The 22,240-nt window shown below is 33.8% G+C and overlaps 3 protein-coding genes across 9 annotated transcripts; 1 reads left to right on the top strand and 2 right to left on the bottom strand.

Annotated features, from left to right (window-relative positions):
- The first annotated feature begins 3,562 nt into the window (after nt 1-3,562).
- On the top strand, nt 3,563-12,659 carry LOC149741781 (uncharacterized). The gene is made up of 13 exons (XM_089890947.1): nt 3,563-4,322; nt 4,440-4,524; nt 4,921-4,971; nt 5,049-5,096; nt 6,875-7,888; nt 8,258-8,330; nt 8,784-9,006; nt 10,336-10,408; nt 10,534-10,592; nt 11,018-11,241; nt 11,317-11,458; nt 11,747-11,848; nt 11,953-12,659. The coding sequence occupies exons 1-13, from the start codon at nt 4,284-4,286 to the stop codon at nt 12,382-12,384; spliced, it is 2,565 nt and encodes an 854-aa protein (XP_089747073.1). The 5' UTR covers nt 3,563-4,283; the 3' UTR covers nt 12,385-12,659.
- Nucleotides 12,660-12,821: 162 nt separating this feature from the next.
- On the bottom strand, nt 12,822-18,734 carry LOC149741780 (uncharacterized). 5 transcript variants are annotated; one of them, XM_089890949.1, is made up of 14 exons: nt 18,586-18,734; nt 18,353-18,510; nt 18,179-18,298; nt 17,974-18,074; nt 17,440-17,503; nt 17,243-17,365; nt 16,832-16,975; nt 16,248-16,381; nt 16,136-16,172; nt 15,344-15,457; nt 14,867-14,974; nt 14,740-14,791; nt 13,813-13,950; nt 12,822-13,426 (listed from the first exon to the last, which is right to left on the bottom strand). In XM_089890949.1, exons 1-14 carry the CDS (start codon nt 18,683-18,685, stop codon nt 13,326-13,328), a joined length of 1,494 nt encoding a protein of 497 aa, XP_089747075.1. In that variant the 5' UTR covers nt 18,686-18,734; the 3' UTR covers nt 12,822-13,325. The 5 variants fall into 5 exon arrangements, with proteins under 5 accessions (XP_089747075.1, XP_089747076.1, XP_089747077.1 ...); XM_089890950.1 differs by having other exon boundaries at nt 12,822-13,423; XM_089890951.1 differs by having other exon boundaries at nt 17,974-18,071.
- On the bottom strand, nt 18,706-20,867 carry LOC149741779 (dehydrodolichyl diphosphate synthase complex subunit nus1-like). Of its 3 annotated transcripts, none has more exons than XM_089890957.1 (2): nt 20,830-20,867; nt 18,706-20,090 (listed from the first exon to the last, which is right to left on the bottom strand). In XM_089890957.1, exons 1-2 carry the CDS (start codon nt 20,862-20,864, stop codon nt 19,271-19,273), a joined length of 855 nt encoding a protein of 284 aa, XP_089747083.1. In that variant the 5' UTR covers nt 20,865-20,867; the 3' UTR covers nt 18,706-19,270. The 3 variants fall into 3 exon arrangements, with proteins under 3 accessions (XP_089747083.1, XP_089747084.1, XP_089747085.1); XM_089890958.1 differs by lacking the exon at nt 20,830-20,867 and adding an exon at nt 20,667-20,755; XM_089890959.1 differs by lacking the exon at nt 20,830-20,867 and adding an exon at nt 20,653-20,726.
- Nucleotides 20,868-22,240: the final 1,373 nt, after the last annotated feature.

Genomic DNA, 22,240 nt, shown 5'->3' with positions numbered 1-22,240 from the left:
TATTTGACGCTTTTAATACTATAACTTTTGTTCGGAACACAGTATTTTTTCCAAAAAATATATTATGCTTTTTTTCCGAAAAACATTACTGTGTTTCAAAATTGTTTATTTAGAACCGTAACTCAATGTATTGAGTAGGCCATGTTCGTACACAAAAAAATTTGTTCAGAAACAAAATGTTTTGATCCAAAAAAAATATTCTGTTATCCAAAAAAGATATTTTTTGACCCGAAAACAATGTTTTTGTTCCGAATTAAAATGTATTTTTTTACTTATCCATTTGTTTTTTATAACTGTTTCTTTATTTTGTTAATAATTCAATGTTTTAATTCCTTTAATGTAGTAATCAGGATTAGTAAAATTAAAGTAAAAATTTCTTCTATTGATTTTTTTTTATTTTCGCCAAATCCCACATGGACATGGCGCCCTTTATTATAGAGGGCGCCATGCACATGGACCATTATCGCCTCAAGTGTTACAAAAAAAATTAAAACAAAATCAAAAAAGTTCGTTCCGGATGTGTAAAACAACGTGTTAAGAACTTTACCCATTCGGAACAAAAAAAAATCGTTCTAAAAAACATATCGTTAATGGTGACTTTACTTGTGGGATAGCGTGGCCGAATTGTCCAGGGCGCTGGTTTTAGGCAACATCAATTTCGATGGCAGCATGGGGTCGAATTCATCCGTTGCCAAGTATTTTATTTCTTTTATAAAGACAAAACATGATGTGTTAATAAATTAAATAAACTACTAGGGCAAGAAAAAAAATGTATAAACTTGATATATTATTTGTATTCCCAACAATAAACTCACTTATTAATCAGGTCAATTGACTCCTCGTGTGTTTTAATCTATTTTTTTGAATTTTTAGCAAATAATAAAGAAGTAGTATTACCAATTCTTGGTACCACTCCATAATCGTCTTGTGTTTTAATTTTAGAAATATTGGCCAATGTGTGCTTAAGTGTCCCATCTTACCCCACTGTACTATATGGGTAGGCCGTGGATAGGCCGTATCTCTAGTAGGCCGTGGTTATTTACGTGTATTTTCCATAATTAACAAGGATTTCAAATTGTTCTTTCTTTCCCTGCCTGTTTTCTACATTGCACCTGGTGTGTGAATCTCTAAATAACTCTTTTAATATATTTCCTTGAATTGTTGTGTTTTATTATATTTCCTTGAATTGTTGTCAATGCTAGTACCGATTAGTTGTATCACCCAAATCTGTCATATATATCAAGTTCATATATATATACTGTATATACATTTGTAGGATAAAATATTTATCAATTGATGTTCGAACAATATCCAATTGTTATATAGCAGAAAATTGATAATTGATACCTATTAATAAAGTTTACATTTTCGCTACAAATTGGGTATTGCTACATTGTTGCAAACGCAAGTGACTGAATGTTGAATACATTTTCAAAATAATATATTTTTATAAGTTCAGCATATTATATTTAAATAACCCCTGAGGTATAAATTATTGAATCAAAAGCAAACCTTTCAAAGTTTGGCAATAAAAACCTACGAAACTACAATGTGGGGAAAGATGGGACTAGAAATTGAAATCTATTTACATCAGCAGTATTCTGCAACTTGTAGTTAACCTACCGAAATTAACCGTCTGTGCTATAGTTTCTTTGACATGTAAGATTTATGGACCCGTGCCTATTTTCCTCATGCTATAGTTTTATGAGACAAAATCAAACTGTACGAAATATTCAAGTTTTGTTTTATGAATCTATGAAACTAATTTAATCTTCCACACTCGCAAACTACAAAATTTCATTTTTTTTACTATGATTCAGCGAGCATTCAAAGTTAGCATTTTACTATTTCACGTTTTGTTTTTTGTAACATTTTTTTTATGATTACTATTGGGGGCCCGTAAAATGATAATTAAAAATGTCTCGTCTAACGAAGTGTTTCATCTTCTCCCACCCTACTATATTTACTTTCTTCATATTTGGTCCGAGCATATTTTTATGTCAAGATGCCAGTACACATGCGTCACAACGCTACTGTGCATGCGCAAATGGTCGAGCCAAATAGAGGGGGTACCGGTTCACGACTTATCGCTGCTACCATTGCTCTAACTAAGTGGTTGTTAAAACGCAAATTCCGCTTTTATGAATGAATCATCACGTGACTTGTACGTTCCTGCGTCAGAATCACGAAGCTGGTAGTAAAAAAGGATAGCGCTAGAGATCACTGTTTGAGGACGAATATCTCCGCCTATACGGGACCAATTTTATTAAGCAAAGTATTTTTGGAATCAATAAAACGGTCGCTTTCTGAATTTACCAAAAAAAACGAAGGTGACGTGGGGTGTGTTTACGCTCTTTAATTAATTGCCTGGTCAAACAATCGCTATTATGATGCAATGGATCCACGTGTGAGTTCATACTATTTCGTAATAAAACATTCTACCTGCTAGCTAAGAAAAACAAACCTCAAATTTTGTGACAAAAATGGCTGGTGGTAAGCGACGAGTGGAGTTTTGAATGCAGTTGTAGATCGTTGTTTTCACGCGGCGTAATTGTAAAAATAAATGCTATTCAGAACGTCTTTTGGCTTTACATGTTTTGTGTTGTAATGAGGAGTTTCAAACCCAAAATACAACCATAAAACATTTGGCCTCGACCAAAATTTAAGGCTGCCTATGCGCCCTTGGTTCTAGAGTCAACGTATCATCCTAAAACTCATATGAAACTTAAGTCAGACAAAGTAGAATTACCATTAGTTCTTGAAATGGTGCCAAACACAGAGAGGTATGTTTGAACACGTTGCAACTCGGGACAATTTGTTTTAATCTCCTTTTACGTGTACCTGTTTAATAATATACGAGGGTTACAGTTCTATTAGACAGTATTCTCACGGCCCAACAGTGTTGAACCACTACAACATTTTTTGAATGGCAAAAAAATTGTCAAAAAGCTGAAACATATACATGGAAAAATAGGCAGTTGTCAATTTGGCTTAAAATATAGTTGCAAAAAGCACAGTAATACCAAAATGCACTTGTATATATAAAGTTTGTGCTGTAAACACACGTTGTAGAATAATATTAAATTAAGATAAATTTCTTCAATTTTGCGACCCATTATGCCCCGATTTGTAGTTTTGCAGTTTTTTGAAAGGTTAGAGATGAAAGGATGGTGAAGGTACAAAAAGCACAATATCAAATAACTCGTAAGTTTTGATGTACTTTACATAATGGCTTACTCAATGTATTAAGTATAGGCCATGCTCACATACATATAATTTTTGTAATTAATGACCAATAAAAAACAAACTGTTTTTTTTTTCATATTTAAGAACAGTTGTATTTACTGAGCGATATCACGAGCGTTTTGTTACGACTGACAATGTCTCGCAAAGTCAACATGTAAACTAATAAAAGAGAGGAGAAAGAGGAAAGAAAGAAATGCAAAGAGAGAACGCTTGTTATGACGTCAATGCGAGAGAACTCATCTGAATCGAAGCGTAACAATGGCTGTTCATTCACAAAACGAACCACGAATTCGTGCACAACTCCAGGCGAGTTCTACAGAGAACTTATACTGATATGCTATGTAATTGACTATTACAGTGTATAGTGTGTTCTACCAGCTTAATTGTATTACTATGTATTTTACGTTAATGATGCATCAGTATATTCTCTGCATTACAATTTGGTGTAAAAGTAAGGTATTTAGATAGCATAAATCAGAAGCAACGTGCCGCCGTACGATCCTAGACTAGAATAGTTACAAGCAAATTATGTTTTGGTCCACTAAGTATAAACTGTGTGCATCGTGTTTAGGTAATTTCACCTTGCTAGATGCGTACACTTTGTCATAATGAATATAAAACGTAATAATGTTAAGTTGTCAGTATAATAAGCAAATAAAGCACGGTCGTGAATGGGGCAAGAGCAAATTAGCAGGACCGACCTACTTATCAATCTCCACACACAAAACACTTTGGTGGTAAAAATAGAGAAGCTGTGTTTGTAGTTTTTAAAAAATTGAATGAGCTAACAGTTAGGTTGTAAAAAAATCAAATAATATAAAATATAATGCTAATATCACTATTAGTAATATGCACACCACAGCTAAATAAAAAATGCTGTTTTTTTAGGTTACCTTCTGCCTCGTACACACACGCGTGCGCGCGCCAGAACACGCACATGTACTTTACAAAGGGTAAACAAACTTTAAGGGTTACTATTTATTAGCACGCGATGTTTTGTAAAGTCGTATGGTTAAAATGATCTGGAACTGTAAATAATGTGCGATCAGCAAGTTCCTCACCACAAAATAGCACAGGTAAAAGGCATGTTAGTTTGTTTTCGTTTATTCTACCTGGTGGGGACATTGGTTCCACCTTTTTGAATAACTAAACACATGCTTATTTTGCATTGAGTACTCGTTTGAATTTGACAGGATAAACTAAGAATGGATCCGGGGGGGAATGAACAGCCGTCCAATAACCAGAAGTCAACAGAAGAGGATCTTTCATTCGCTGATGGTGGATATATACATATTATGTTTAGCTTTTAAATGTGAAAAGTAGTAAAAATACGTTTTTATATGAATCTGTTTGAGTTGCAATGCAAATTGGCTCACTCTGTTTCCACACCTCCCGTCTTAAATTAAATCCCAGACCGCATTCATATTAGCGCCTATATGCGGTGAGAGGTTGCATTCCAGTTCAATTATGACGTAGCCAGCTGGTTGCCCCAGTCGGAAATATCTAATTATGATGTCATTATACAAATAGTATTGTTAACGCTGCAGTAAGTTGATTAACCTGGAACGCATTTAAAATAACGCGTTGATTGCAATACGTGCAACAACAATAAGTGCCACCGATTTTAATAATTAACTACTGTATATACGAATTAATATTATTTTTTATATACAGACTTGTTGCTGACGGATTTACATCTCTTGAACGAATCCTGGTTTGGAGACGGTAAGCTTTGGTTTATACAAACTTTATAGCTACACCTACGACACTTCCATTCTTATAACTTGTTTGTTATTTTTTAGGATCCAGTAGTAAAAATGACGATCAGTTCGTACCGGAAGTGGAAAATCGTAAGTAACATATTTTGCTCTTTAATTGCGTGGTGGAACAGTTGTCCGAGGAATTTACCACGGCAGTGATAACACGTTTCGATTACAAACGGTAAAATTACAGCTAGCAAACAGTTCTTAATAACCGGTTTTGTAAATTCGTAACGAAAATCTTGTGGCTCTAGCAGTTCAGCTAGAGAGACCAGCTATTTCGTTGCATGTTAATTGAGAATCCCTTATTTTACCGATAACGCGCAAACCAAAATTACAAGTTGCAAGTCGAAACATCATTTTTCTCAAACGCTGTTATTTAGAACTCAATATCTGCACATTACGTCATAGTTTCCAAACGCCGGGGTCAAAAGGGTCGTTTCCGCTTTATCGTACGAAAGGGAAATACTGCACATATATATCGTATTATTCACTAATCGTAGCCTTTTTATCAGAAATTTGTTATATTTACTCGCATAACTACATGCTCGAATGCATTTGTATGGGTAAAAGTCATTGAAAGTGAATAAGTTCCAACCGAATATTATCTTTAATTTAAAATACGTCACATCAGTTCACGCCTCGAGGCGATTTGATTATTTGTAGCTACGCTTCAATTTCCTGCCGTCAACAGACAGAACTGTCATATGGTTGGCGAAATGCCCATAAGCGATTTAGAGAGTCACATATATATTCACAGCCAATTACAAGAAATTACGTGATGTTATTGAGTGCCAAATTTCTTGATATATATTTTGTGATTTTAACGTAAAAATTTAATAAAAACTAAATATGCTAAACTAGACTTTATGATATTTTGCTTTAAATCCAGAAAATTAAAACTATTCAACCAAATCAATAAAATTTACTTCAATCGATGTGAATGCGCTACGGACCGTTGTGAGTGTAGCAAGATTGACAGCAACCGGATACGCTCAAACAATTTTGACCAACCAATCAAAAACGGTGGTTTGCTCATCCGATTTTTGCAGCATTTAAAGAGCATAGAACATACTGCGCATTTCCACCCCGTCTGATAAATTACTCACTTGTCTGTTTTAGTTAATTTTTAACTCCTATTTGCTGTAATACTCGAAAGAACACATGGGTTCGTTTCGTCACAGCAAAGAAACGTTCATTCACGCCCAGAGAGAGGTACACAGCATACATTATCTGCTACTTTTTATGAATGAGTCTTCCGTCGTAACGGCATTACAGCTCGTTGATCGCTAATGAGATTTAAATTACAAGAAAATATACAAAAATATACTTGAAATTCAGTCACCTGCACTTCGAGATAATTTATGAGAAGTGACTTGTGCGAAATATAGTGTAGCGATACCATTTTGTGCAAAAATACATACTTTTATTAATAGTTATTAATTTATTATCTATTTTCTGTAATTAAAAGTTGATATGCATTTGTAGGATACAATATTTATCAATTGATGTAGCCTACTAACAATATAAATTTTTCATACAATACACTGTAGGTAAAAGATTTGATACAGTTCAGTCTTACAAACTACACACATTATCATTTGGCGCAATATTTTTACAATTCGCCGTACAGTTATCAATTATTGCAAGCATGTTGGGGTGATTATAGATTTGAAGCATTGTTAAGACGGTTATGTGTTATGTCAACCCGAAATATTGGGATTAACCGTAATTTCGAACCTCTTAGCAGTAATCAAAATCGGAACATGAAATGCGTGAATAATAGGGATTACTGGGGTTTGCCTCATTGCGATTAAAATTATCGCCCAAATAGATACAACAATTATACTAAAATATTTTATTTCCAGTGGTTCCTTTGGAAAACTCGAGTAGCAGAGAATCTAAGGTACCAGAGCTCAACCATCCAACAGCTCCCGTTGACTCTGTTTTTGTTCCGGATTTTTCCTCTCCGTCGGCGGCTATCCAATCTTCGGAGGGTGGTTGGGGACTCCGACATACATCCGGGTACACCGACGACGATGACCGACAACTCATCACTCCCGAGTTAGATGACATTCAACCTTCCTTGAGTGAATTTAGTGGGGATTTCCCAAGTTGTTTCGTACAAGGTAGCAATAATAGACAAAGCATCGAACCGCCGGCCTCCGTCGTACAAAGTATCGACTCAAGATCTGTTTCGTCTCTGCCTAATAATGTTGAATGGAACTCACGCTTTGATACTTCACAGACACAATATGATCAATCCATCATTTCTACCAATTGGTGTGAACGTGATGACCAAACTAGTCGAGAAACGAGCGTTATTGATGGATTTTACAGTCGAAAGGGAAACGAAACAGCAGCCTCAACCTTTGCTACAGGGTATGGCAAACTAAATCATTACACCAAACATCCATTGGGCAAGCCATATAACATCGTTAATGATCCAAACTACGTCGCATGTGGCAATGGTGATACAACAACACAACATAGACAACCAATACTTCACACTGAAGCTTCCACGCAAGACTTTCGTGCACCGCATATAGACGAAAAAACAGAACCTCCACCATTGAGCCACTACCCAGCAATTAGTTACAACTCATATAACACTTATCAACGTTTTAACTACCCTAACCAAGGGCGTCACAATTCGTTAACGAACATTGACAATAACCATACTGTCTACCCGGGTGACAGTCGACTTCGAATGTCAAGTTGTCCCGAAAATCTTGAAAAAATTCTGCCCACAAATCCTCCCGATGACACGATGAACCAACAATTTCGTCATAAACTCGGCAATGCGTCTTCCTTTGCTGAAGGTCCGCCAGAGTTCCAATTTCGGTCGCCGGCACCAGGAGCCCCGCCGCGCAAACCAGAAGGTGAGCAACGATTGTCTTAATCCTTGGAAATTCTAAAAAATATACCTAATTTTTTTTCTGTATCGAAAAAAGTCAAAAAAGAGATTTAAAAACTGTGAATTTGTCGCACTTGTGTTTTTCTGAAACTTTCACAATTTGATAGCGAATATTTTAGTCGACAATCTAACCACGTTGTGGTATGATAATTAACGAGCAATAAATACCAAACAACAATAACAGTAACTACTAGTTTCGTCATTTTGTTCCATGTTTACTGTGGGAAACTGTCTTCGCGTTTCCTTTCCTGTTTTGTTCATTACGTCGTTCACTATTTTATAGTGCAAAAATTCCTGGTATGAAAGTAATTGTTCATTATTGATTTTCACACAGATTCTTTTCCAAAGCGATACCGGGAGCAAGAAATTGTTTCTGCTTCGTCTATGTACAGTAAAATTGGAACAAGGTAATTCTGATTTAATCTGCATCAATTACTATCCGGACGTTTGATCCGTCACTTTAAATATTAACAATGATATTTACGCAGTTACTACACTTTTTTCCTAAATTATTGTTGCATTTTATTCAAAACAAATACCGTATGCCGATTGCTTAAGTCAACGTTCGCGCAATGATAAATAGCACAGCAGCCGTCTACGTCATATCGGAAGTTTTCAATTACTTTTCATGCTTCATTGGTTTTGTTTGGCTTGGTTTTCGCGGTCGGCCTGAAACGTCAGACAAGGAATCCCTATAAATCAACATGTGCTACACAAGATCGCAACCTGTACAGTTAAAATAGTATAAGTACTACATTGAAAACAAACAATGTCGTTCACTGTTCAATTTAGACACCTCGCTACGAAAAAATTCCAACTTCGAAAACAACGATTTTGAATTACACCCATTATTTCCTTAGAATGCGTCCAACGTCAGAATGCTTTAACAGTTGCAAGCATCAATCACAAAGCATTGTCCCACAACAATATCTTGTCCGTTCTGCTTCTCTGGACCGAAAAAGTAGAACGATGGTGAACCAATCGTCAGATCACGTTGGCAACCAACAGGCTCTAGTTCGGCAAAATTCAGCCCCTGTTTCGTTGAAAAAAGATATTGACACACAACATGTCCCAAATCAGAAGGTACGACTCATAATTTAACGGTAACCTGCATGGTCATATCTGAATAAAACCGACACAGATCTTTAAATATCAAAGTTGATATAATTTTACAGAGTAATCCTTTAGTTCAGTGTCCCCAAATTTTACTCACTCGCGTACCACTCTTTGGTTCATGCAGCGTTCTCGTAATAGTAAAATTAGAAACCGCACGCATACATATTTTTCGGTGGGAAGGAGTTTGGAGGATAATTAGCAACATGTTTAAATAAAATATAATTTGCCAATTAAACAGGGTAACAGGCTATAATAAACAGCCTAAATGTGTCCCAGAAGTAGCACTGCTGTATATTTAAGATGTTTTTTCATCCAAGCAGCATTCCTATTACGAAATAGTAGAGATTCACATGTGGATCTATTGCATTATAACAACGATTGTTTGACCTGGTACTTAATTATGACATAATAGCAATTCACACGTCGATTCTTTGCGTATAATAGCTTGTTCCCTTAATGATTTAGCCTGCAGAGTGCAGATGCTTGAAAACAGGTTGGATATTTGCCTTTTCACGTATGCGCGTAAGTGAAGTATATAGGTCTGCAAAAATACTTTGTGCGCGTGTAAAGCAACGTCTCGATTTTAAAAAGGTTGAAAACCACTGTAGTAGGGAATATAGCATCAAATTTCACGGTCTACGCAATTTAGGTGAATTAAATAATCGATTACGGCTTTACAGCAATCACTAAAAGATTATTTGCGATCGTAAGGTGCTGCGTACCACCTGGGAGACCTTCCACCGCCTATCATTTTTTCCTATCAAATTTTGGCGTTCGTGTCGAAAGCTGACTTTGAATTGCGCGAAAACGTTCTTTTTCCCTATGTTAATGCACGTTTCCATCTTGTTTTCTTACTGTTTTTATGCCAGTGAAAATCCTGACGCCTTAACCCTAACCCCGGCCAACTAGAGATATCTCTAACCCCTTTCCAAAAACCCCAACTCCTAACCGCTAAAGTCTTACATAACCCGTAACGTAAAAATCAAACGCAATGCGCATTCTATGACGTAATAATTTAATATTTGTTTAATTCATGACGACTCGTGTAAAATTATAGTGTAGTATGTTTTCGCACATTTTCAAAGTTAATTTTCGACCTGAACGCCCCATTTAAAAAAGTTAGACAGCGGTTATCAGTCATACCTAAAGGAATAATTTTAGACCAAACAATTGTCTGGTCACCAGCTAATGGATTACCGTTTTATAGATAACATAACATAATTATATACTTCATATAAATCTGTATTACTAATACGTGATGTAGTGTTATTTATTGTATTTATTTTATAAATGCAGACAGTTGTTCAACCTTGCTCTTTAACACACATTGCTGGTACATCAAACATAAAAGTTGAACCAAATGAAGAAGGTAATGTAGCTACTAAGAGGACCATATCTCGAATAAAGTTAAATTTGCATTTTTTAAGGATAATCAAAACAAAAATGATTTTGTACAGCAAAATAAAATCAATGACAATTTCTTATATACTTTAGATGGTTTTTCTCTGGAAGTTTCACAACGGGACAAACACCCATCTTCTTCGTTAGTTGGAGTAAGTATAAAATGCACACCTATATCTTGTTAAAACTAAAATGACTGTAGTGAAATTGTTAAAATACTCTGCCAAGAAATGTGAAACCCTAAATTGTTATGCCTAAAAAAAAGTTTTATAATCTGACATACATATTACAGGACTTTTTTTAAATGTCCAGGGCTGTAGCATAGTGGGGGGGGGGCAGTCTTTAATCAAGAGGTTACGGGTCCAAGGCTCGGACAGTGGTCACTTATGGGTTGTCCACAAAAACAATCATCCACAAAGTTACATAAGTTACTTGTAAGCTGGCATAACGTATTGAAAACAGAACACCTGTGTTATATTGGCTGCTGTTTCAGGCCACGCGAGGATAAAGCAAGTTACGTTCATTCAAATATTATAATACATTAATTGTATTAATATTAAAGCTGCTTTTATATTAGAACCCAGAAACACAAACCTGGAATAATGGAAACAAAGCACACCAAGCCAGTAGTTACCGACGGTTCAGTGTTAACTCTTGCATACCACCGTCACCACATCCCACAACTAATGCTGAACCCGGGCAAATTTGTAATCCTCATCTCAACAAAGTTAAGCAAGAAGTATTTTTTGACGAAGCATGTGTACCTGACCATGATGTTGTAAATATTTCAAATGAAATTAGGTAAGTATTAATATTTTAACAACAGCAACTTAAGCTCAGAATACCACGACTACAATATATGTTTTATTATCCCAGAGATCCTATAACATATGGAAGACGAGGAAGTTTACAACTTTGGCAGTTTTTGGTTTCTCTTCTTGAAGATCCTTCGAATAATCAGCAAGTTATTGCATGGACTGGACGGGGGTTGGAATTTAAGTTGGTTGAACCAGAAGAGGTAATGTGTGAATTTGAAGGTAGAAATTAGATAAAGACATGAATTTTCTTACAAAAGAATTTCTGGAATAGATGAAAAAATATACTGTATGTGAAAAGAGTAACTTATAGGTCTGATATACAACTGTTCAAACAGCCATTTACTTTTATGCTACACTATTAGAATATTGCTTAAAAGGGGAAATAATTTAAAGAATTTATAAGTTATAATCTCATAGTTGTATTCCAGATAATAATATTGTGTTTGTGCTCTCATTTTAAACATTATATCTTTCTAACATTTGTTTAGGTTGCTAGAAGATGGGGTGTGCAGAAAAACCGCCCTGCTATGAATTACGATAAGCTGAGCCGCTCATTAAGATATTATTACGAGAAAGGAATTATGCAGAAGGTAAAAGACATGTTTTAAATGTGTAATGGCGGAGCATCTGTTTTTTGTTATTTTCATTTAATCAATAAGTGTTATTGTTAATCTAATGTGGTTATTGTTCACAGGTTGCTGGAGAAAGATATGTGTACAAGTTTGTTTGTGAACCAGAAGCTTTGTTTTCAATGGCAGGATCTTTAGCACCAGACCGCTGCTTTCCACATTGTCACATGCTGCATCTTGGGCAGCCACGTCATACTTATATGCCACCCTTTCATCATCATGAACCATGCTACCCCAACCCCATATATTATCACAGCCCTTACAGTTTTTCACAACAGAGTTATGCCCAAGCAATCCAGAGAAACCCACAATTCATAAGGTCTTTAGATCAGCATAACCGTTTCAAAGTTGAAGAAATAACCGATGGAAGTTTTCCTAAATCCATTCCAAACATTCCATCTTTCCCACCTGATGACCAAGCACATAGCTCGTCTAAACATGTTGCTAATTATCCTCCAAACTCCTTCAGCCAAGTTCGTGAACCAACAGTGGATTAGTACATACCACAAAGGCAGTGCAATTTTAAGTAAGAGATTTATCATTGCGTTTGCCTACTTTGCATGATGTATTAAGAGAACTAGCGTTTAAAGTTTGTTTACAGAATGGTGTGTTTTTAGTTTTAAAAGTTTCAAGATCTTTATTGTTTTAAGATATTTTTATTTTACTAAGTATACTACTTCTCAATGTATTAATATCAAGTCTTATGTTTTATCATGCTGCCTTGTCCACCATTGATCATGTTGAAGTATATAAATATACATTCGTCAGCCAACTATCTGTGATTCCTTTGTTTTCATCAACAATGCCAGGGACATAAATCAGCTTTTGTTCAGAATCCTATATAATTTTCATTAAATGTATAGAAACATTCCAATCAACTCAGCGTTGTTTTGAGATTGATGACAATTATTAATCAACATTAACAAACAAACAATTTTCCTAAATTTTTTTATCATTTATTACACAAAATACAAATCACGGAAGACAATGTAGGGAGTGAAGCAACTGGAATTTACATTTTAAAGAACACACATAGTAGGTATAACATTGTGTAGCTTTTGGCAGCTTTCGAACAGTGTAATGAGCAATAAATACATCCAAACATTATCTTTAAGGAAACAGAAACTTGTAGCTGCCATATAATTGAAGTAGTTAGGTGTGTTTCTGCAATGAAACTTTATAATTTTTACAAAAACATACTTTGAACCAAGAAGATTTCATGTAAAATGATTTAAAATTCATGTATTTGATTGAAATATTGAAATTACATTTGATAAAACATGTTAAATGTTCAGCTTTTCACTGAGAATGAAAAAACATTCACCTTCAGTTCAAAAGCTAAAATTTACAACATGTTTATTTTTTTCAAACAAATTCCACGTGTTTCTCTTGAATTTAAACCATGTATCAACGAATAAAAAGAAAGATTTGAGTAACATCAAGTAGCAAGTGGTTCATGAGATCGCGCACGCTTTGAAAGAGGTGAAATTGAACGATCGTTTATTGGCTTGATTGGATTTACTCGTTTTAACCCAACTGCTGTTAAAATATTAAGGTTAATTTTCCTAATTTTAAAATATATAACTGCACATACAATGTACACGCCTTTTATCAAAAACATTATTTATTTCCTTTTTATCAATAAGCGTGTTTTAACAACTGTTGTTTTACTGTTACAACCTGTCTTTTTGTTTTTTATCAACTCTCTTGTTCTTCGTTATCAAGACCAAATAAATTTCATTCATTCATTTACCCAGTGGCACAGCCAGAAAAAAATATCATTGGTATATGCCCCATTGGTATAAATTAAATGTGTATAATTTAAAATCATAAAATAAAAAGAAATTATACAAATTAAAATCATTTACAGTTGTGAAAAATTAAGGTCAAAACCCATCCATATAAAATATAAAAGAATTTCTAACCAGGAAATGCTGACTGAAGACGTTCCTTTTTCACATGAAAATCAGCAGTTGGAGGGATGGTAAATGATGATTTTTGTTCTGATAGTGAAGCTTGGTATGTTGTATTCGATGGTGAAGAATTATCAAACTGACCTGAAGCTATGTACAACGAAAATTAAAATGATGACGTTATTAACTTTTAATTCAAACAGAAGAAATTAAGCAATACACTACACTAAAACTAAAAAGAAGAAATCAAGTAAAACACTAAATAAATCCAACAATAAATACAGTAGGGTGGGGAAAGATGAGACACGTATTAACCCTTTAACTGCCGCCCATTTTTTCATTTTTTTTAAATTTGTCCAGGTCTCATCTAATTGGATTTTGTAGCCAAACTATAGCAGTTAGAGCAAAACATGCTATAGAAAGTTTGAGTATAAAATTCTCTTTACCTTCATATTTTAAATTATTTGATGACGTCATCAAAATAACGATGACGTCATAATAAATTTTTCAATATAGAATATTTCAGGAATGAACCAAAATATCCAAATGTAATGCATTGCAAACTTGGTAAGTATCAAATTATCTTTCTTTTGATGTATAAAATGTACTTCTAGCATGTTCATACAAAATGTACTTCTAGCATGTTCATTTTTATTGCAGAAATCAAAAGGAAATTGCTTCCTCTTTCAAATGACGCAGAATCGCCGTTTAAGTGGCGTGTGGTCCCAAAGCGACTTTATTCGCCATAGGCAGTTAAAGAGTTAACTTTATTTTCTCATCCCTTTTAGTAGTAAACAAGAAACATTCAAAAAATTATAAAACTAAATCCTCATGACTCCCATAGACCGTTGTTAATTGTTTAAAACAGGATCAGGACATTTGGATAATATGTGCTAAGGGTGTCCTATCCCCCCCCACCCTACTATATAACAAATATACCTGTAGTGCATGGTATAGCTCTACGCACATGGGGTGCGTCATCTGTTGGAATCTGTGATATTAAATATCAAATCTGGTTTATTTTTAAACTTTAGAAACAACAAATATATAATGCAGGTATACTTACAACTACGGAATTTTGCAAGGCAGTGCTGAAAGGGGAATGAGGATCTTGTGATTTTTTCTGTAAATTAATTATTGCCTTTTCCTTGAAACCCAATCTGGCCAATTCCGACTGTTAAAGAAATAGGTAAAACTTCTAACAAGATAGTATCTGTATGACTCTGTACAAACTCTGTTTTTTTTTGTTTTCCTTCTTCTTTATTAATTGTGTCAGAATTCCCCTTATCATGTTATAAGTTAGTATTGGTGGAGACCCAGGAGATTCACGATTGAGTAAACAATAACCATTTTTCCAAGCCACAACTATTTTATCCAGAAAACAGCAGTTTCCTACCCTACTGTGTTACACCTCACAAAAATTTTGACATAAAGGAAACCTCAAAATCCAATGTGGTTTTGGTCAACATAAAAATATATTCAATATATCGGTTTTATTAAAAAGAATTTGTAAAAGTAATTTGTAAATTAAAAACAAGCATACCTGATATTCAAGCACGGTCACAAAATTTTTGTTTGATTCCGCTTCAGACATCTTCTGTTTAAAAGCTACAATTTGATCACGGATTTCATTTAGCTTTGTTAGTAACTGCTCTCCCTGGAATATAAAATAATTTCAATAACTTTCAATGTATTTTTTTTAAATAAGTTTCAAATTCCACCCCCAAAAAAGGTAATTTTATCTCTATTTTGCTCTAGGCCAGGGCTCTTGGAAACTTCAGCTATTTTTAAGTTTTTTGGCTTTTATGTATCAACTTGTACATAAATAATAAACCATTTTGTGGGTATTATCGGACTTCCTTTTGCTGCTACACGCTGTTTTTAACCGTATGTATATTGTGATTTATTTTTATAAATATGTTTGAAGTTAACATTAAATTAGTTCCTGTTGTATTTAATTTGTGTGGTGCCCCTCCCCAACCATGTGCGTGTTTTTAATAAACCTAACTACTAACTTTAAAAAAATTTTTTGCAAGTTTTAGCAAAATTTTAGCGAAAATCAACTGTTAACACATCTCGTTATAAAGGACATAATTTATTTTTCTTGTTATCAATTTAAAATATAAACTTTTTAATAATAAAAAGTTAGACTTAGTTTTTACACCAAAAATGCCAAAACTTTTTTATTTTTATTAATTGGTGATACTTTGGGCAAACTTTCGGCTGTTTTATCACACCAAAGTCCAACTGTCTATAGTTTGAGCAGCCATAGTCTATAATTAATACTAAAGTAATGTAAATAGAATATTTTTAGAAATTGCTGCATTCTACTTACTGTAAAACAATCGTTGCTGATGTTCGTCAAGGTTTTACTAAAACACATAAATATAAATTTAATTTATCGTCAGAAAACATTTTTCCATTTCATTAAAACTTTTCTAACTTACTCTGCATTGGATAGAAGAAGTTTGTTTGTTTTATTTACAATGGATTGTGCAATCTTCATTCTTTCAGAACGATCTGAAGTAAGTAGAATTGGATGCAACTTGCATATTTGGTTGGATGCTTCATTACACATTATCTGTCATCAAACAAGTTAATTATCACATTATATTGCAAATTAGAAAAATATTAAACACTCCAAAATATGAATAAACAAAAGAGTTTTGTTCATGATAATAGAAGAAAACAAGCCTTGCTTGTATCTCTAGAGTTCAGTTCAGGAAGATGCAATATTGATCTGTGACTTGGCCCCATGGGGAATGGAATGGTAGCTCTTGGTATATATGGAACATTACAGCTCACCCTTGGGATTAAGTAAAGTAAAAACCAAGCCATACCCAATAGAAGCCAAGCTTGAAACTCCCAAAAGATTGATCAACTTTAAATAAACTACATTGTATGGTTGTCCCATGCGACATTGATCTACCAACAGGATACTATTTCACATTTGACAGTTAACTCTCTTATATTAGTGAGTTAGTTGATAACAACAATTTGGCTGCAATGGTGAACGAAAATAATGACATACTTCAAAATAGGATAAACTTGTTAAAGAGCGATTGGAAATATGGGCAGGGAAGAGAGAAGATTGTCTATGAAGTTCTTTTTCTTTAGAACTTCCATTTTTCATTTCTAAAACTCGAACCAAGTGCGGGCGTTTCTTGCTGCTTTTCTGTATGTCAAAAATCAAAATAAGTCCATTTAAACAAAGTACATTTTCTTTCTACAATTATACACAATAAACAAAGAGAAAATATGTTAGGAACATGATCTTACACTAACTACAGCACTTCATACATGTCATACACACACATATATATATATATATATAGGAGTCAGGACCCATATTATAGGTTATATATTACACACCACTTAGAATGTTGCAAGACTTTTTGATGCATCTGCATTCTGAAATGAATAAACAACAACTCAACCGCACCTTAATATGTTCGATAGCATCTTCGTATGAAAGCTGATCAGGATAAAGTTTTTTAATTTCTTCCTTTGAAACGTCAACCAATATTTTCATTGTTTCAGCATCAATTTCATTTTCCTCAGTTAACTTTCAACAAAACATGGACAAACAAAACATAATCGTTACAAAAAAAAAAAAAATTTTCTAAAAACAAATACTACCTTTAAAGATAAGCTGGTGGTTTGATTGGGTTGTGTCTTAGTGATACGAGATGATGGCTCAGGTCTAAATGAATAGAATTTGTTAGAATATATCCAATATATATTTAATAATACTAAAATATAATCAAAAAACATATATATATATATATATACGCTTCGGCCACCATTGTGAGCCTACGTGCCCTTGGACAGTACACTAAATTGTTGAAATTTTTGGCCATACCACATATATATATATGAGATGTAAAAATAAAATTACCCACAGAATCATATACGTGGACAACGTGGTAACTCGTAATCTAGCACAAGGTGTATAAAACAAAAAACTCATGTTATACAGACTTTCATTTTCCGGTCACACAAGGATAAAGCAAATTTATTTCATTCATTCATATGAACATTCTTTATTTATAACTAAATTTAGTGTACTTCAATTTGCACATATTTCAAGAGTTATTGTTTGGATAAAATTTGTTTTGGTAAGTTGGTAACTAGTAACTCGTATAATAATAATCAAATAAGAATGTATCATACTTTGACATCAACACTGGCATTCCACCCACATCCTTTTCCTTCAACTCAGGTTTTAATTTATTTGAATGAGCTGCTTGATTGTTAAGTGATTCTTTTACCTGCTGTACAAAAACATACTTAAATTCTTGTGCAAAGAATCTCTTCCAGCAGCTTTTAAGTTAGACATTAATTAATAATAAAATAAGTTTATAACAAGTGGACTTACTTGGTTTAAAGTTTTAATGTTACAACTTCCAGTAAAAGATCCATTTGTAGCTTCCATTATGTTGGGAACATTTATTCCCAGTGATGATAGAGACAAACTTTGTGCAGGACGATAATTAATCTGGAAAAATAATTGTCAGATTAAATCATTCAAGTAATAGGCGTAAATAATTACATTAATATCTTGAAACAAATGAGGAGAGGTCACCCAATCTTGAAGAGTTTTCTGGAACCTTCTTACATGGAGCGGTTTACTTGCCATTCCAATGAGTGCCATGATTTCCAAGAACTCTTCTTCACCAGCTTCACATAGTTGCTGTACATCATCACCACCTGGGTAATGCATTTTATTAAGCAATAAATATAAAAACACACACAACAGGACAAAGCAGTAGGCTCCGGACTAACCATGGGATATAAAGATATCATAGTAGCCAAGCAAATTGGCTCGTTGTAGAACTTTGTAAAGCTGCAGTTCACCTAACGTGGTTGGTTCTGTGTGTTCCATGCTATTTCAAACTTAAAACACTATAAATTCATTAAATAAAATTTACGTTGGAATTCGGCAAAAAGTACTCAGCTTCTCTAGACTGCTTTAAATATGACCAAACAATATGCAACAATAACATTTGTAAATTTTAAAGCTTTCATGATTTAAAGCTTTCATGGTTTCTCATCGTAGGGATTAGAAAAGATACCAGTTTTGTTAGTTGTTTCGGATTTTAAAAATGATTCAGTTAGAATAATAGATATACAGTTGATATAATAAACAACCCTTAAGCATACAACAAATAAAATGCTGTATGCTTAACTGGTGTAATTAGAAAAATAAAAAATATTCTAATTATTTGCATGGGAGTAACATACAACAACGTTGAGAAAATTGATTTTAAAATTTACCAGGATATAATTTAACAAATATTTGCTAAACGCAGTTTCCGAAAAAAAATCAACAAAACAATTTTAACATAAAATATGAAATAATGCTCAATAGTGAAACAACTTTGATAAGCAAATAAGAAAGAGTTTTAAATTTGTCTAAATTATGTTTGCTTTTAGCTAAATAAACTTATGTTCTTTTATATAAGATTGTTCACACACCCACACGTTGTTTACACGCAGCAAACCTATGCAGTGATGCAAGAAAATTACAATATTTTATTTTTTGATGCGTGGGAAGGTGAAAAAATTCAGTAAGTCTAATGTTCCATGGTTGACAACTATAGTAAGAGTAGTAAGGTCCAAAACAAAGTCCCAGATCAGGCTCCAATATATTTCCAGTATTCTCCTTCACCAAATGGTCAATGGAATCAAGTTTAATAACGGAACTTCTAGTTTTGCTTGTGCAAATTTCTTTACATACATTCATAAATTCCGCTTTGCTATTTTTTAAAGCTGTAAAAACCACATTAAAATCCTGGTTTCCGGTAGCGAACATATAATCTGAATGAAACTTTGTCTTAGAGGTAATAATAGTTGATGATAATTTCAAGCATCGTTCCTCAAATCTCATTTGGCACTGGTTCCTTAGTTTTATGCTTTTACTTGAAATGGTAACATAACGAATTCCAATAAAAAATGACCAAACCAACATATCCACAATACTGTCACAGTTGTACTCCTTTTCTCCAATTATTATAATTAAATGGAGAGGGGTTTTAGTAAGTTTTCTTCCATCAGCTTGCATGGTTTCTGCGGAGGTATTTCTTAAAGTTGGAATTTTTATTTGGTGCGATAGTAAATACATTACAACCAGCTTTAGAATGCGCCACATCACTACAGCTCCATGTACAGCAATAAAAACAACATTCAGAACATGGTGTATTGGCTGATTAAGCACTGAAGTCCATTTTCTCTCAAGCAACGATGTCATTTTATTGAACCAGAAATCGTTACAACAATTTGTTTTTGACCTGTATATTAAATATCATCATTATATATTTCAAAATTAATACACTTATTGCTGACCGAAAAACTTATATTATATATATTTTTTTATGTCTTTTAACATCAAAAATAGATTATAATTATCAATCACATTAACTTTGTGATCGGAAGTGGGAGAAACTAAAAGGAGGGTGGGAGATAAAATATCGTTACTACAAAGAAGAAAAAGAAGTAAGTGGAGGAAAGAAGGAATGGTTGAGGGACGGAGGGGACACTGGCATCTGTCACTGGTGTTCCTGCATGTTGATAGAAGGCCAGTCCGCTGTAAAGGAGTGGACATTTATCTTCACAGCAGTACAGCACCATAGACTATAGTGTGAAAATACAATAGTTTTCCTCATTCTCTCCACTTATTTGCGGTTAAAATAGTTTTCCTCCGTCCCTCCGTTTAGTAACGGTATTTTCCTCCATCCCTCCCTTTAGTGTTGTCCTCGTAAGCTTTTTAATTTTAAGTAATCCTGAAAATACCAACTAAATCGACCGTGAAAAAAACTTCTCTTAATGATAAGAAGCTTCTTCATCGCAAACCTGTTATTATCTACCTATGATGACGTCACCATTGAAGCGTGGCAAAAACTGGAACATAAACGAAATGAAATCCCCGGCCGTGAAACAAAGTATCGTCTTTAAAATAAATAATTTAAAAAAACTTAAAAACACATTTTTTTTCATTTTAAAAGCTTAAAAAAATAACTCCTATTTTACCGCAAATGATGCACAAAGAATAGAAGAATACGCATACGCCAATTTATTTTGTAGCTGTTGTGCACGTAGTGCGTCCAATAAATAAACAGGTTAGCGCCATAGATATCATATATATAATATCTATGCTCTGGCGCCTAGTGGCCACAGAAATAAAAAAGAATAGAACGCGCATCTCCAACGTCGGCAAAGGAGAGAGTACGATACACTCTCTCTCTTTTGCGGGTCGTTCCCGTTTACTATTGTAGTCGATGGATTCGAGGGCGTTTTATGTAGTTTTTTTTCATTTTTTGACTTGATTTAAAGTTATAGGGCAAAACAACTATTTTCTCATATACAAATATTTCTAACAAACTGTTTGCTTGAAGGTTTTTAATTAAAATTAATAAATAATTAAATTTCCTAAAAAGTGGTAAACTATAAGCGTTAACCTACCAAATAACTAAACTGGCCTAATAAACTTGAAAAGTTGGTGTAGTTTTTGAAATAAACAGCTAAAAACTCCTAAAACTACCATGCGCCTATCTTTTACAATGAAGACGAAGGGAAATGGGGACGGAGTTGGTGGTCACGTGAATAGAAAAAAGAATATATCACGGTTTTGGGCAGTTGCGCGTTCTACTCTTTTTTATTTCTGTGCTAGTGGCCTAGATCTTTTTCGTCAAACCGCTGTTAGGCACGTAAGTAATATAAATTAATTTTCGTTGAAGAATTTTTCTTGTTTTTTAGTGCGCAATTGTTTAGACCACAGAAATAAAAAAGAAAAAGACAAAAAGAAAACAATAAAAACATTAGTCAGCCTTGACGGGCGTTTTATAAAGTCGTGATAATACTGTCGAATAATTCTGTAAGCTTATTTTCCTGATTATCATTAAATGGGGGTCCGTAAAATAAAAATTAAAAAAATTCTCGTCTGACAAAGTGTCCCATCTTCCTTCACCCTACTATATATACAAACAAACTTATTTTATATTGGTAACTTGTTTTAAATTTTTAGATTGATGCTTTACATACCATACTTTTCTCGTGCATTGTAAGAGTACTTTGAAAAATATTTTCCTTGAAATACAAACTGAATATTTGCTTTAGTTGATCTTGAGTGAACAATGTAAACGCGAACTACAGTAGGTTGGGGAAGATGGCAAATATCCTGATAGAATGAATATTACCCTTTTTGCATGGTCACTTTTATGCGCGTAAGTACTCGCATATTTACTCGCAAAAACAAAGTTAACACGCATAACGTCATAAGCGTGTCATCTGCTGTAGAAGGTTGGTTGTCACTCGCATTATGCGAGTAAAGAAAAGTATAGTGAAAGTACAGTTTTACTTTTGAGAGCCTAACCTTTTTCGGGTATTATTTTTACAGTTTTTAGCTGGCAATAGCCCCATAAAGCATCAAAACTTATTTTAT

This window comes from Ciona robusta, chromosome 1 (assembly GCF_009617815.1).
Source record: "Ciona robusta chromosome 1, ASM961781v2".
Taxonomy (NCBI): Eukaryota; Metazoa; Chordata; class Ascidiacea; order Phlebobranchia; family Cionidae; genus Ciona; species Ciona robusta.
The sequence above is the reverse complement of the archived record's forward strand: the minus strand, read 5'-3'. Positions and strand labels throughout refer to the sequence as shown.